This window comes from Lytechinus variegatus, chromosome 5 (genome assembly GCF_018143015.1).
Source record: "Lytechinus variegatus isolate NC3 chromosome 5, Lvar_3.0, whole genome shotgun sequence".
Classification (NCBI taxonomy): domain Eukaryota; kingdom Metazoa; phylum Echinodermata; class Echinoidea; order Temnopleuroida; family Toxopneustidae; genus Lytechinus; species Lytechinus variegatus.
The window spans coordinates 8,788,567-8,802,933 of NC_054744.1; the positions used below are offsets into that span (position 1 = coordinate 8,788,567).

The 14,367-nt window shown below is 36.3% G+C and overlaps 1 protein-coding gene across 1 annotated transcript in view; it reads left to right on the plus strand.

The window, feature by feature from the left end:
* The first annotated feature begins 5,457 nt into the window (after positions 1-5,457).
* The window catches only part of LOC121415211 (RNA polymerase II elongation factor ELL-like), a 52,248-nt gene continuing 43,338 nt past the window's right edge, over positions 5,458-14,367 (plus strand). Inside the window, exon 1 of the mRNA XM_041608378.1 lies at positions 5,458-5,795. Within this exon, the coding sequence (XP_041464312.1) occupies positions 5,658-5,795 (138 nt within the window). The 5' untranslated portion in view covers positions 5,458-5,657. The remainder of the gene's footprint in view (positions 5,796-14,367) is intronic.

Genomic DNA, 14,367 nt, shown 5'->3' on the forward strand with positions numbered 1-14,367 from the left:
TGGGAACCAGTCGAATACGGGATTGATTTGCACTGTACAGATTTATTCTTTTAACATCAAAATGCATATCCTTTTGAGATCTAGATGGACATTCAATAAGCCAGTTCATATTTCCTTTCTGCACATGATCAAAAGATTCTACGCACTAAAGTGACATGGTGGTTTAAAATAATGAGATAAGCACCATTGTTCATATATTCTTTTGAATTGTGGTTTTCATTTACATCCACAAAAAACAATGCGTCCACGAACGACTGGTATTTCACAGTTTGTCAAGTACATTGTGCAATATGTTATGATATGCATTCAAAAATAGGAGTGCAACAATAATTGGTGTGCTATTCTAGTAACCTGGTCTATTCAATTTCTTCATCCTGCTATGTCAGGAAAGCTTACGTGATATCTTGCTTTGAAATCTGCCTATCATAATGGAAAAAATGAAAGGTCATTTGACCAAAATTGTCCATGAAGTAACTACAGGCATGGTCACACCGCCCGAGCGTTGTTGGAGCGGTCGTGGAGCGGAGAGAAAAAAAAATCATCACCGCTCGCTACCGTTTACTATTTTCGATTTCGATTTTTTTTTTAATTTTCCTCCCAATTTTCCCCCTAATTTTGAGAGCGAAATTCGACCCTCTTTCCCTACCGCTCCACGACCGCTCCAACAACGTTCGGTGTGACCAGGCCTTACGAACTGTTCTATTCCCAAACGTTAAAGGCTGGTCACACTGCCCGAGCGTTCGTGGAGCGGACAGAAAAAAATCATCACCGCTCGTTACCGTTCACCATTTTCGATTTCGATTGTTTTTTTTGTTTTCGATTTTTAAATCGAAAACAAAAAAAAAAAAAAAAAATCGACAATCGAAATCGAAAATGGTGAACGGTAGCGAGCGGTGATGATTTTTATTCTCTCCGCTCTACGACCGCTCCAACAACGCTCGGGCGGTGTGACCAGGCCTTTTGGCAAAACAGCGAATATTATTTCACCCCCTCACGACCGCCGCTGATCCTACAGCCCTCTGTATGTGAGAGATAGGTAGTTTAATCCAGCAGACGACGTCTTTGGAAGGCAAATGAGCAAACATATTCTCAGAATGCTTCGCAATTTTGACTTTCGATCGAATCTGCTAGTAGTGCTTCATCAAAAAAGTCCAATATTCACGACATACTTCTTCATGTTTCAAAAGTACTAGGTTAAAATGTGTTTTGTTTGGTATATTTTTGATCAGTGGCGTACAGATGGGGGGGCTTAGGGCACTTCCCCCTCCAAAAAAAAATCTCAGGAACAAGAAAAAAGAGATGAAAGTAAAGAAAAGGAAAAACGGGAGGGAAAGATATCATTTTCTGAATATTACATCAAAATCTGTCACAAAATTGGATTTTGTAATAAAAATGTCGAAATTTTTGCTCGCTCGCTTAAAGGGATGGTCCGGGCTGAAAATAGGTATAGCTTAATGAATAGAGTAGAATTCACTGAGTAAAATGCAGAAAATTTCATCAAAATCGGATTACAAAGTTATTGATTTTAAAGTTAAGCAATAATTTGTGAAAACAGTCGTCATGAATATTCATGAGGTGGACTGACGACGTCACATCTTCACTTGTTCTTTTGTATTATTATAATTATATGAAATGAGGTTTATTCAAATTTTTCCTCCAAGAACTAGAAAAATTGGATTGAAAACTGATTTAGTGCATTAGATATTTATTGCTGCAATTCATCTCATAAGGGAGACATTATTATTCACACAAGTATGAAATAATAAAAAAAATATGATTTTATGCAATAACATGAGAAAACGGAAAGTGGAGAAGTGACATCATCAGCCTACCTAATGAATTTTCATGACTGTTTTTACAAAATATTGCTAAATTTTAAACTTCTATAACTATCATTTGTTATCCGATTTTGATGAAATTTTCGGCATTTTGCTCAGTGAATTCTCTATGTATTTAAGATATAAACATTTTCAGCCTGGACCATCGCCTTAACTCGCTCGCAAATTTTCATAGATTTTGCCCAATACACCATTATCTTGCCCCCTCAAATTTCTTGGCTAATTACACCACTGTTTTGGATGTTTTTAAATGCATCACATGATTCTGCAATAGGTTTGATTTGTGATACTGTATGAATAAATAAATGATGTAGGATTTTTTTATAGCGCACGTATCCACCTTGCTAGGTGCTCAAGGCGCTCTAATATTAAGCTAGTCTATATACAGATTCTGGTGCGCACAGCTTTTTGAGGATTTACTTCCTGCCGGTACCCATTTACCTCACCTAGGTCGAGTGCAGCAATGTGTGGATAAATTTCTTGCTGAAGGAAAACACGCCATGACTAGGATTCGATCCCATTGCCCTCCGTTTGAAGGCGGGAGTCAGAACCACTAGACCACGACGCACTCATATTATTTATGGTTAAAAACAACGAACGTAGAGGCCAGCAACACACGGTTGGGGATAACTGATACAAATATTGTGAGGGATTTCCCCTACCCTTTAAGTTTTTTTTTTTGGGGGGGGGGTGCCTTTACGAGTCTATTTTTTTTAGGCGGCCAGACATGGCAATAAGGGTAAGAATTATAAAAAGTTGCGAGTGAAGGAACCGAACGAACCTAAATTTTGTGATTTTTATCACAATCTAATTAGGTGGTAGATTTTGTCATAATATTTAAAAACATATATCATATTTCACCTTTTTCCCTTTTTTTCTCCTTTATTGATGGTGATTTTTGTTTAGGTCCATGGCCCCAAACCCCATGTCTGCACGCCTGTGAGTAGTGGTAGTCCGTAAGTTTTAAGGATATAAATTGCCAATTCGTCCACTCACCACAATTCATGTTCTACCTTCATTTAGTCCAATGCCCTTCCGTCCATCAACATTTCGTCTACCAACCATTTGGTCCAATCATCACTTCGTCTAATCACCAGTTCGTCTCTGACCATTTTGTCTCATAACCAGTTGGTCTAATATTCGTTTCGTTTTCATTCATTTTGCCCAATTAACATTTTAATCCAATTAGACCAAACGGTATATGGACTAAATGGCTATTTGACCAACTGGTATTTAACAGACGATGTCTGCAATTTAGCTTATTCTGCCTACATAAAAGAGCGACAGCTTACGATCATTATTATGTAGTTGTTCATCTCATGGAATCTGCACGGAAGACAATCGAGCTTTGCACATTTAATTGCCTAGTGATCTTTGAAATATATTCATAAAAGATTGTAATTATCATAATGGTGATTGTAATGATCACGATGGTATGTCAGTTGTGAAGTATGTGTACGTTTTTTTTTCTTTCCATTTTCTCATTTTCATCTACTTGCTCTGATCTGTTAAAATCAGCATATTCCGAGCGTTTCTTTCAATTCCATATCCTTTTAATTAATTCCTTTTTATTTTTCTTCTTTCTTATGTACTGCAGTCTTTCGGAATTCTTTTTCTTTACTTTCCTTTTCAAATTTCTTTTTTCCCTTCGTTTTTATGCGTTCCCGGGTGTGTTTTCCAAATCGCAACCCTATTGCCTTTGCAATTAATGAACCCGGGCAATGTACACACTGTCTCTTTAATGTTCTATGGAAATACTTAAAAAAAAAACTCGCATGAACACAACCATTGATGACGTGCTGCAAGGGGGGGGGGTCCGAAATTCGAATTTAAACAGCAGCCTGGCCTAGAGGGTCGTCTCCTCACCCCTCCAAAAAAGAAAAAAAAAGCTCGGACAAGAAATCTATAGGCAGCGTTTCATGACTGACTTGTCATACATTATCCGACAAGTCCTGTTTTATCCGCCAGTTACCATAGGAACAGTGCTTCTCAGCCAATTAAAATCAAGAAATGTTGTCAGATCTGACAACTTTTCAGACAATAAAATGTTGATGAAACGCTCTCCAGAAGAGACTGCCGTGTTTGAACATGAACCAGTACATTCCAGAACTATAAGAAGTGGAAAAGAGGGAGATGGAAATTAACTTTAACACCCAAAATATACTCTGCGAATGATAGGCCTGATTCAATATTTAAATAATTATCATAAAGATACATTATCATCCTTCTGACTATTCCTTCCACCAATACCAATGCATGTATGGTCAAGAGCCTTTCCACACTGCCGCTGTATCCTGCATCATCTTTTCCAAATTTAAATAATAATGTTCTCGAAACCCATATGTTTTAAAATAATTTTTATAACCCAAGATTTATATGTTTTCATTAATTTGGTAATTTTCGATGCATTGCTGTAATTTGTTGTATAACACAATTTAGGTTTAATGTAATTAGTATAATGAGTGATTTAATGTTATTTTGTACAGCCCATAGAGAGTCTCTCGCCCCGCCCGGGTCTCTCGACTATTATGAGCTGTATAAATTTCAAATTATTATTATTATTCAATTCAATTCAAATTTATTTCCACAATTAAAAATATACGTATACAAATATACAAATCATTGACATTAAGAGATATTTTATACGTGGAGTGGTCAAAGAAAGCACAACTGCTTGTATATAGATTGGCCCCAAAGTAAGAATAAATCATATTAATACATGTAAAAATAACAATATCATCATAATCATAGCATAATTACAAATAAGTCTAAGAGAAAGAAAGGAGGGGGGGTGGTGAAAACAAATCATAACAATAAATGGAAAGCCGTCTTCAGAAGTGTTCTGTTTTGAAGACATGCACGTTTAAATTGATTTAAAGATTTTGATGATTTAACCGAATGAGTTCCAAAAGAGTGGTCCAAAATAAAAAATAAAAAACAGATCGTCTAGTTAAAGCTATGCATGGCAAATTAAGGAGGGTGGTAACTGTTACAGTTTCTAGTTTGATATGAGTGAGACAAATTATTCATTTTAAAATAATCTTGAAGAGACTTAGGTAACATATGGTTGCGACATTGGTACATGAATAAACAGGTCTGTAATGATATGAAATTTTGAATCGGTAAGATATTGTTTCGTTGGAAAAGAGGTGCACTTTGAGAGAGGTAATCAAAAACGAGTAATCCGTCTAATAACTCATTGAGTTATTAGACGGATTACTCGTTTTTGTAAAATAAAAATTGTATATTTCTTTTAGTTGTAAATCCCCATGCAATCACTCCATAGTTAATGGTAGATGTGATAAAAGCATGATATAACATTTTTAGAACTGAACTTGGCAAAAAAATTAGGTTATTATTATTATTATTATAATAATTATAATAATAATTATTATTATTATTTTTATTATCAAATTATACAAACACCCGCATGATAGTAGGCTAAAAGAAACAACTTCACATCACACCTGTTCTGAATGACAAAAGACACTTCATCGTTAAGCTATCCGATAAATCTATAACAAGAGACAAAAGAGATGCCCCCTGTCACCAGCGATGTGGGTCACGCGCACCTCGTCTATTACCCCTCCCAAGGAATCGAAAACATTCGAGAGAATTGAATGTGGAGCGTGTGCAGCGCGCGCCCATAGCTCCAGCGGCGACGGCAGCTGCTCTCCGGAACGAGCCGCTGGTTCTCGCCGCGGCCCGAAATACACACACGTACGTTGTCACACACAATTACAATGCCAGATATCCCATTGATTTAGCTTGCGGTGCATGCTATTTGTACACAGTGCAGTCAGGATGTAGGCTTTAACCATGGCCGCCGACCTACTCGAAAACTTCCAATATGGTCTGTCGAGTAGCGGTCTTTCTGGGGCAGACAAGACCGTCCTCCTCCTTAAACTTACAGACCCATCCCTGAAATGCATCGAACAGTACCAAAAACTTAAGAAGGTAAGTACGAATGTGAATTATTTACTATCAAACAGTGTGTTGACGATTTTCATTCATTCATTTCAATTCAGGTTCGAACCGCCGCCGAACGTGTGTGAAAAGCCGTAACCATATGTGGCGAAATTACTCGCGCCCAACTTCAGATTCCATATTGTTAATTAATGACCAGTCTTGTTATTGTATTTATTGAAATGTTTTGCAACTATCTTATTTCTTGTGGTATTGTGATATTGCTGTTAAAAAAATATTAAGACTCCTTATCCCAATTCGATTAATTTTCTTCTGTCAGCGATTTTTTAAATCGCTTCCCGAACGTTTCTTGGATTGCTCTGCCACAGTGCACAGCTTTGAATGGCCATTTCCCACCACTCGCGTCCCGCGGCTTTGTCAGCAGTTTGGCGCGAAGGTAAAGAGCAAGTGAATGTTATCAATAATGTGTAAGCATTTACTAAAATTATAGCAGAAATGCTCAATTGTTGGAAAATTATGCTAGGATTTTGTCCCACAAAATTATGTCATCGGCCATCCCAGTTTAGCATCCTTAATGAGCTGCAAAAGAGATTAATTCAGCAAGGTCCAAGATAATTGATTAAAAAAGGTCTTTTTTTAGTTTTCATTTCGGCAGATTTGGATGAGGTTGACAAGTACCGGTAGAATATCTTTCTACAGAGTTGTTTTGCTTTATATGCCTTATGGAGCAGAACTTCCATATCTTTTTAGTGATTTTGTTTTATACTTTGCTTAACGGATGAAAACCTTCAGATTTTCAATTTGTAGAATTAGAAAAAGGTTTTCCATAAATCTCTTCATTTAAATAAATTTCATTTACAAGGTTTGATTCCCTATCAATGGCCACTCTCATACCTCTGTTTATCCATCACATTGTGATGCTCCGTGCAATACGTGACATTTGTTGAGTTTTACAGTACATGTATGTTTGGACAATGAACTACAAAATGACAAAGGCCGACAGTGTTATCGAGATGGAAATTGACATTAAAGGAGAATGAAACCATTGGAACAAGATAGCTTGTGTGAAAACAGAAAAACCAAATAAACAGATCAACAAAAGTTAGAGAAAAATCGGACAAATAATGAGTAAGTTATGAGCATTGGAATATTGCGATCACTAATGCTATGGAGATAGCAAATTGGCAATGCGACAAAGATGTGTGATGTCACTTGTGAACAACTCTCCCCATTACTTTAGTATATTTTCCACTTGAATTGCCTCTTTTATCACATCTATCCATAGATCATGTGTTCTTTCTACAGAGGGCATTATTACATATTTTTTAAGAATACATCATGGATAAAGAGTTTGTATCATCATTAGAAAAAGCAAAAAGAGACATTTTGAGGGTATTTTATAGTCCACCAAAGGGAAAGTTGTTCATCAGTGACATCACAATCCTTGTCGCATTGCCAATGGGAGAATCTCCATAGCATTAGTGATTGCAATATTCAAATGCTCATAACTTTCTCATTATTTGTCCGATTTTTCTCAAACTTTCTTTATTCTTATTCTTTGATTTTTCTGTTTCTACACAAGCCTATTTGTTCCAAAGGTTTCATTCCCCTTTAATTTGATTGATCAAGTTTGTATAAAAGACTTAACCTATTTTGGGGTATGAATTGATGGGGCTACATGTACATGTATACATGTAAACGTATTGATGACAATTCTAGAAGTTACCCTATCTTCAAATTAATTCTAACTCCACTTGGTTGTAATAAATTACACTGTACTACCCCGTATTTTCCACATTTCTATTAAAAAAAAGAAAGAAAATATCATTGATTTCCAGAGAAATGTAAGTTTGCAATTGCATATTGTTCACATTGTTATTTCTTTATTAATTTTTTGTGGGGGAGGGAGTACAATCTTATGAATGAGTATTGAGTTTAATGGCCAAAGCTGCATTCTGGGAACTATTCATTGGTTTCTAGCATACACCAAAGGAAAAAAAAATTTGGGGGCTCCGGGCCATTTCGCCCCGAAATTCTCAAAAGAGCCATGGAAAATCTCCATTCATTGCATTGTTATAGTTTATCTAATGTTGCAGAAGTAGAAATTAAGTTGTACCCCCACCTCCATCGAATCGAGGTGGATTTAGGTAACCAACGTGTTCGACCGAAAGAACTCTGCTATTATAGAAAGTGAACGGTGCTTCTGAAATTCATGGTATTACATTGTAAATAATGCCAGTTTTGAATTCCACATGATCTTTGTATTTCCTACAAACATTTAATTTGTCTACTTGGAAATTAACTGTAGGGGCCTGTTTGGTTTCATATCCTGCAAGAATAGGGGTTTTCCCTTTGGGTTTTCTGAGTAGGGTACTCTTCTCCATGTGTGGGAATGAACAGTTCCGTTTGGAGCTGATCAAAAATTACACACAGGACCTATATTTACATTCTCCTAGTAGTGTATATTACACCATTACATTTATTAATAAACAAGTCAATACAACTCAAAAGGAACTGTAGTGTAATAATAGACAGGCATGGAATAATTGTGTTTCTCTATTTTTTAAAAGCATTTCTACATGTAGTTGTAAGAGAAAATTGTACATTCCTGTACTTGTACGTAGAGAAATTGCTATTGAAGAGAGAATTTATGGCAGTCATAAAAAAATTAGTATTTTGTGATGCATTATTTCGTGGGCAGGTGAAAAATACTACAAGTACAATGTATTGCACAATTTCTTAATAGTATTTATATGATGAAATAAAACCATAGATTTGAAATAGAAGTTTGATATTCCCCAGGGATTTTACATTCTGCAACATGTGATTTCTTTGATTAACATGTAGAGTTTTGTAGACTGCCATTGAAGTTCATCATAGACTATTAAAAGCGCATACATGTAGGCCTGCAGTGTACAAATGCATAGTGTAGAACAACTATAGCCTCTAGGCCTATGCAAATTTAAGAAAACAGTGTTAATATAATTTAAAAATGAATGGGAAAGAAAGAGAAAGAAGAAAATACTGGAGCTTTGCAATAATGGCAGCCAAATTTTCAATATGAGTTCAAAATTAAGTTATCATTTTATTTGGAAAGCCCCTTTTCCTATTGAAATTTCTATGTTCATGTACATCTGGTTTTGAGATTGTCCATGACTACCTAGCTGTACTGCCAGAATCAGGCTTTCTGGGGAAGTATAAACAGAACCACGATCGTAAACGTGTTTAAATGACGTCATTTGGTACATGTACATGCTTCCGGTGAGATGAAAATCCGTGGGCAAATACAGTCGTATTGCTCCATGTTATCTCCACGTAATAACAACAATCGGAAAAAAAACTTTCGAAAAAAGGTGCGCCAAATTTGACCTCGCTTTACGATGCGAAGCCAGCTGGAAACCATGATTTGCTCTGAAAAGTTAAGCATAAACAGCACTCCCAGAACCACGTTTACGATCGACCTTTTGAATCGACGTTTGAAATCGCTGATTCTGTCCTCGCTATGGAAGCATAAACACACCCATAGTTCTGCATACATGTACATGTAGGCTTCAATCAAATTTCTGACAAACACTGTAACAGATTACACAAGTGAGATATTGCACCATGGAGTGTCATAAGGATTCCATGAAGTGGTTTGCGTTCATTCAGCAATCAGCACATGTGGTATGGTAGTTTGGTTTAAAAAAAAAGAAATTAGAGATTGAGATTGATGAAAAAATTGAGTGAGAGCTACAGATATCAGATAATCTTTGATTTTTTTTTATCTTGAAATCAAATCAGAAATTACATTGCTGTAAATACACATCACATCTCTGATATCTGTGTAAAAAAAAAAAGCTAGACAAAGAATCGCTACTTTTATTTTCATGTGGGTGTCTATTTTTCTTGATTTATGGAGATATCGATACAAATTAAATGTTATCTTTTGATATGAGTTTTACCTTATGTATGATGTTTTTGGCTTTGAACAAATGACAACAATCAACTGGTAGGCACAAGCCTTTGGTTTATTCAAACAGACAAGTGGGCTGAATTTCAAGCCTATCAGGGGCTGAATAGATCTGTATCACTTGTTGCATAATTGGCATGAGCGAATGGGAACCTGTGCTAGACTTGTTTTATGACATACTCGTTGGTTAAAGTGTCAGTAATGTGACTAGACAAAGATACCAAATATCCTATATACAACATACTTTGGGACCAGTTTCCTAATTTGATTCGGAGATAACAGGCATAGGTTATTTGTGAAAGATCATTTACACATGTAGGATGTCATAAAAATCTTAGTCTCGTTTATTTTGATCTCTAAATTCTGAACCTTCCAGTGATAATTTTTTTAAAAACCATAGTTGGGCACAGTAGATATACAATTATTATTGACAATTGATCTATGTGTTTAGACATGCAGTTTTATGTCACAGGGTCTTTACCTTTGATAGTTTAGAAATGATTACATTACAAAATTAGACTTCAACCTTACATGTGGCAGTGTAGTTATGTACAGTACACATTATTTGTATTATTCTGCTGACTTTTAAGTTGTTCAACCACAAACTCTGCAGAATCCATTATTACAAGATGTGATGAGTTATTTCCTGAAGATGAGAAAAACTCTAGTGTTTAACTTTTTCCCCATATTCACAAAAAAACTTTTGAGTATAATTTCATTTTAATCAAAGCCAAGGGTTGAAAGAAATACTCAATAGGTGGTTTCAAACCGCCTCGATCGCAAGAATCCCTGTTAAATAACGAGAAATTTTTAGGCTAAAAAAATGCCCGTTAATTATTTTCACATTCACACTGTCCGGAAACATACCCTCTGGGATATGTTTCTGAAGTTACAAGCATGTGCAATGTGGTCTGATAAGCAGGCAAAGCATGAGATTCAAAATCGCTAGCACAGCAGCCACCCATGGCATCTGCGCCCAACTAAAAAAAGTTCCAGTAATTTGCTTTCACGCTGCCAATATACCTGCGACCTTGGAAAAATCTCGCGAAAGTTCAAGTACCTAGTTACCTACATGTACTATTTAGCAGGGTTTTTTTTCAGGGATATTACGCGTTGATTTGCTTTCACACTGCTAAAATTACCTGGTATTTTTGACAGGGCAAATTTCCCAATCTGGAAAAGACGAATTTCGAGGCGGTCTGAAACCACACCTACATATACATGTACCGGTACATGTAAGGAAAATTCTCTGCAAACTGGGTCTGACTTTTTTACTTGTTTACTTTAAGTTGATCTTCCAACAGGCCTGGCATACGTGTTTCTTTAAAGGACAAGTCCACCCAAACAAAAAGTTGATTTAAGAGGGAAAAGTGAGGGACATCATTGACTCTGCATGTCACTGAGTTGTATATAATTGTTTTATGAAAAATATTAGTGAGACTTAAAAATGTCATAACATTGCCCGGGGCAAGTACATGTAAAATTTAGAGTCGGGCAAGTGTTTTGAAGTAAAGACCAAAACTACATCTACTTGCCCGAATTGGGCAAGCAAAATTCTCACAGTAGAATGACCAAAATTAGGGTCAATGATATGATATTGACTCTAATTTTGGTCATGGCAGGCAAGATAAAATCACTTTGGAAAAAGACATTTATGCAATAACAAGGTAGATCAGTTCATCTCAAAAGAGAGAAAAGGGTCAATGGTATATAAAATCGCAAAACTTTCTTTTGAAGAGGAAAAAAAAATTTCAAGGATTTTTTTGGGCAAGTGAAATTGATTTTGGGGCAAGTTTACTTGATCGGGCAAGTGCTCCTAAAAATTTATGTACATGTAGCACCCTGCTATCCATTGATGCTATTGACCTTTGGTGCCTTTAACCTATTTCATACTGGGACTGGATGGTACATGTACGTATATATATGGGAAATGCTGAATTGTGTAGTCCATAGCCTGTTTACTGACTCATTTTGAAACGTATGAAAATTAGAAGTAAATTATGTGTAGTTGTTATCTATTATTTACCAGGCAGCCAGGCTAAACTGCAGTTGACTTGTGTCTGAATTTGTGGATAAAAGCAATTTTATGAACAAAAGTCAAGTCATTGTATGGAAATATGACTGTATTTCTGAGTCAAATCTTCCTGATCTGCAGTTTTCTGTAACCGTACAGTCATCTAACTTCCAGGAAGTTGATGGAGGCAGTTCAGGGATTATTCTTGGAAAAAATGTAGCCATTCAGAAATTGAATTAAATGTACATGTATATTGAATCCAGTTCCTAAGAAGTTTGCACTGTTATCATCATCATCATGCTTGGCACATCATTCAGGCATGTTGGGGAAAACAGTATTTATATTCTTGTTTCTATTAAAGATCTTGTTTCTATTAAAGATCTCTTATTTTATGTACATGCAGGCAACTATTAAAACAAACTTTGTTCCTTTAAAAAAAAATCATTAGCTGGGCCAATACACCTTGTACACAATACATGATGTAAGCCACAATACAACATCTGAATGTACAATGCGGTATGTTAATGTTATTATTGTAGGAGGTTAAATGTGCAACATTTGTACCGTTGCTCACGTACTATGTACACTGCTTAATACATACACGTACAGGTGACATCACAATACAATTCAATTCATCGCATTTTAAAATGTAGCAATGCAAATGCGCACTGCTGCTGCAGACGTGATGCGCGCTTGAACCACAGAGTTATTCTGATTTTTGCTTTCAATAATTTTTTCCTCTTTCCTAGAATAACGTAGGGAATAAAAAATGATTATCATTGTAAGTACATATTTTGGCTATCTTCCAAGATGTTATGTACAGTACGACTCAAAAAGTGATGCGATACCGGGAAAATTATCCCCTGCAGTACCTTTTAAATATTAAAACATCATGTTGTCTTGTGACTTGTGTAGTGTTTGCACATCCATGGACATTGTCTTGTTCAGAATCCATGGATTAAATAGGCTGAGTAGTAGGCCATGAACATTATTAGAGATCTGTTTCTTCACTTTTTAACAGAGATCCTTGCCCTAAAACCACATACATCAAATCTTCACCCCAAAATCATGATTCATTTCCTTTAGTTCTTCTCCCTTTTCGCTTTATTGATTCATTGTCAGTGTTTGTCACCGAGGGAATGTTAGACACCGTTCTCATTATACACAACTTGCTTACTGGAAACCGGTTCAGGAAACTAGTTTGGAAGATCGGTTTGCTAGCGTTCCCATTTGATCACCCCATTGGTTTTCAAAACCACTTCACGTAAAGTGGTCTTGTTGCTATGGGAACGCTCTCAGCGGGAGTGAGAGCGCTTATGTTGCGCATGAAAAATCGAAACCACAGTGTGGACATTCTACACACAGTATGTGGAGTAGCGAGCTCAAAATGTGCGAAGATCGCTTCCCGAAGAACGGTGATTTCCTCATGCTAAAACCACTTTAACGAGGCAAAGTGATCTTCAAAAGTACATTGCTTGATCGTGAGGTGGTTTTCTGAACCGGTTTGGAAGATCGCTTCCAAGACCGCTTCGACTGTTCTCACTACACATTAAACTAGTTTCTACTAAAATATTTTTAGGACGGTATAAATGAGAACGGTGTCTGAGACTCTGTGCAATGAACGATGCTGTTCACACTGCCTTTAGGAGATTGGTACCCAGGAACACGAAACACTGATTGATATTGTGAGGGTGATATACAATGTACATGTAGATGCAAGATATATTACCAGGGGGAAAAATACATGTTACACCAAGTTTCTTGGCTAAAATGTCCTCAGCCCCGCCCCCATAGTCCTGTAAACTACATGTACGAGAGTGCCATCTATAATGTAGGAAACTTTGGCTAAAGAACTGAAAAGTAACCATGAAAATTGTTTGTGTTTGTTATTTATTGTTGTACATACTGATAAATAAATCTAGGCCTACAACACTTACAGTGTACCAATATTGCTAGTGAACTTCTTTGCTTTTCATGGCGCTCACGTTGAGGTCTGTGCACTTTGGTATCTTTGACATGATAGAGGGTCATCAATGTGTACACTTATGCCTAAGGTATCTGTTTGCAGTCATGGAAGCATTCTGCCATATCAGGTTGATAAGAACTAGATACCCTCTTCAACTCATGACCCCCTCCTATCCCCACACATGACGATCCACGTGTGTGATGGTATCCATCCTAACTCTATGAACACAAAAGTATATCGATCGATCGATTAGGGCCCCTGGTGCATTAAACAAAAGTTTGACTGTGAAATCACAAAATCTAATACCTGAAAACTGCTTACTCTGAACTCTGAAAATCACTAACATGGAAAAGCATATATTTTTAAGGCCTGACTTTTGATGGAATTCTGTGCTTATTTTGCTCATTTCTCAGTAATCACAGATTTTCTTCCAGAGCCATTTATGTACAAACGCAAAGGGTATTCCCAGAACTTGTACATGTACCAACAGAAAGTGTACAGTGAACTATGTACATCTTTACAAAGTTATTGTAAACTGTAGATTGTATGTTAATTGCCTTTTTGTTGCCAGGTGTAGCCTGAGTATTTCTATTATTTAGAAATACATGTAAGTTTCAAATTTGATAAAATTTAGATAATGTAGAAGTAGGTGTAAATGTACTTTGTATAA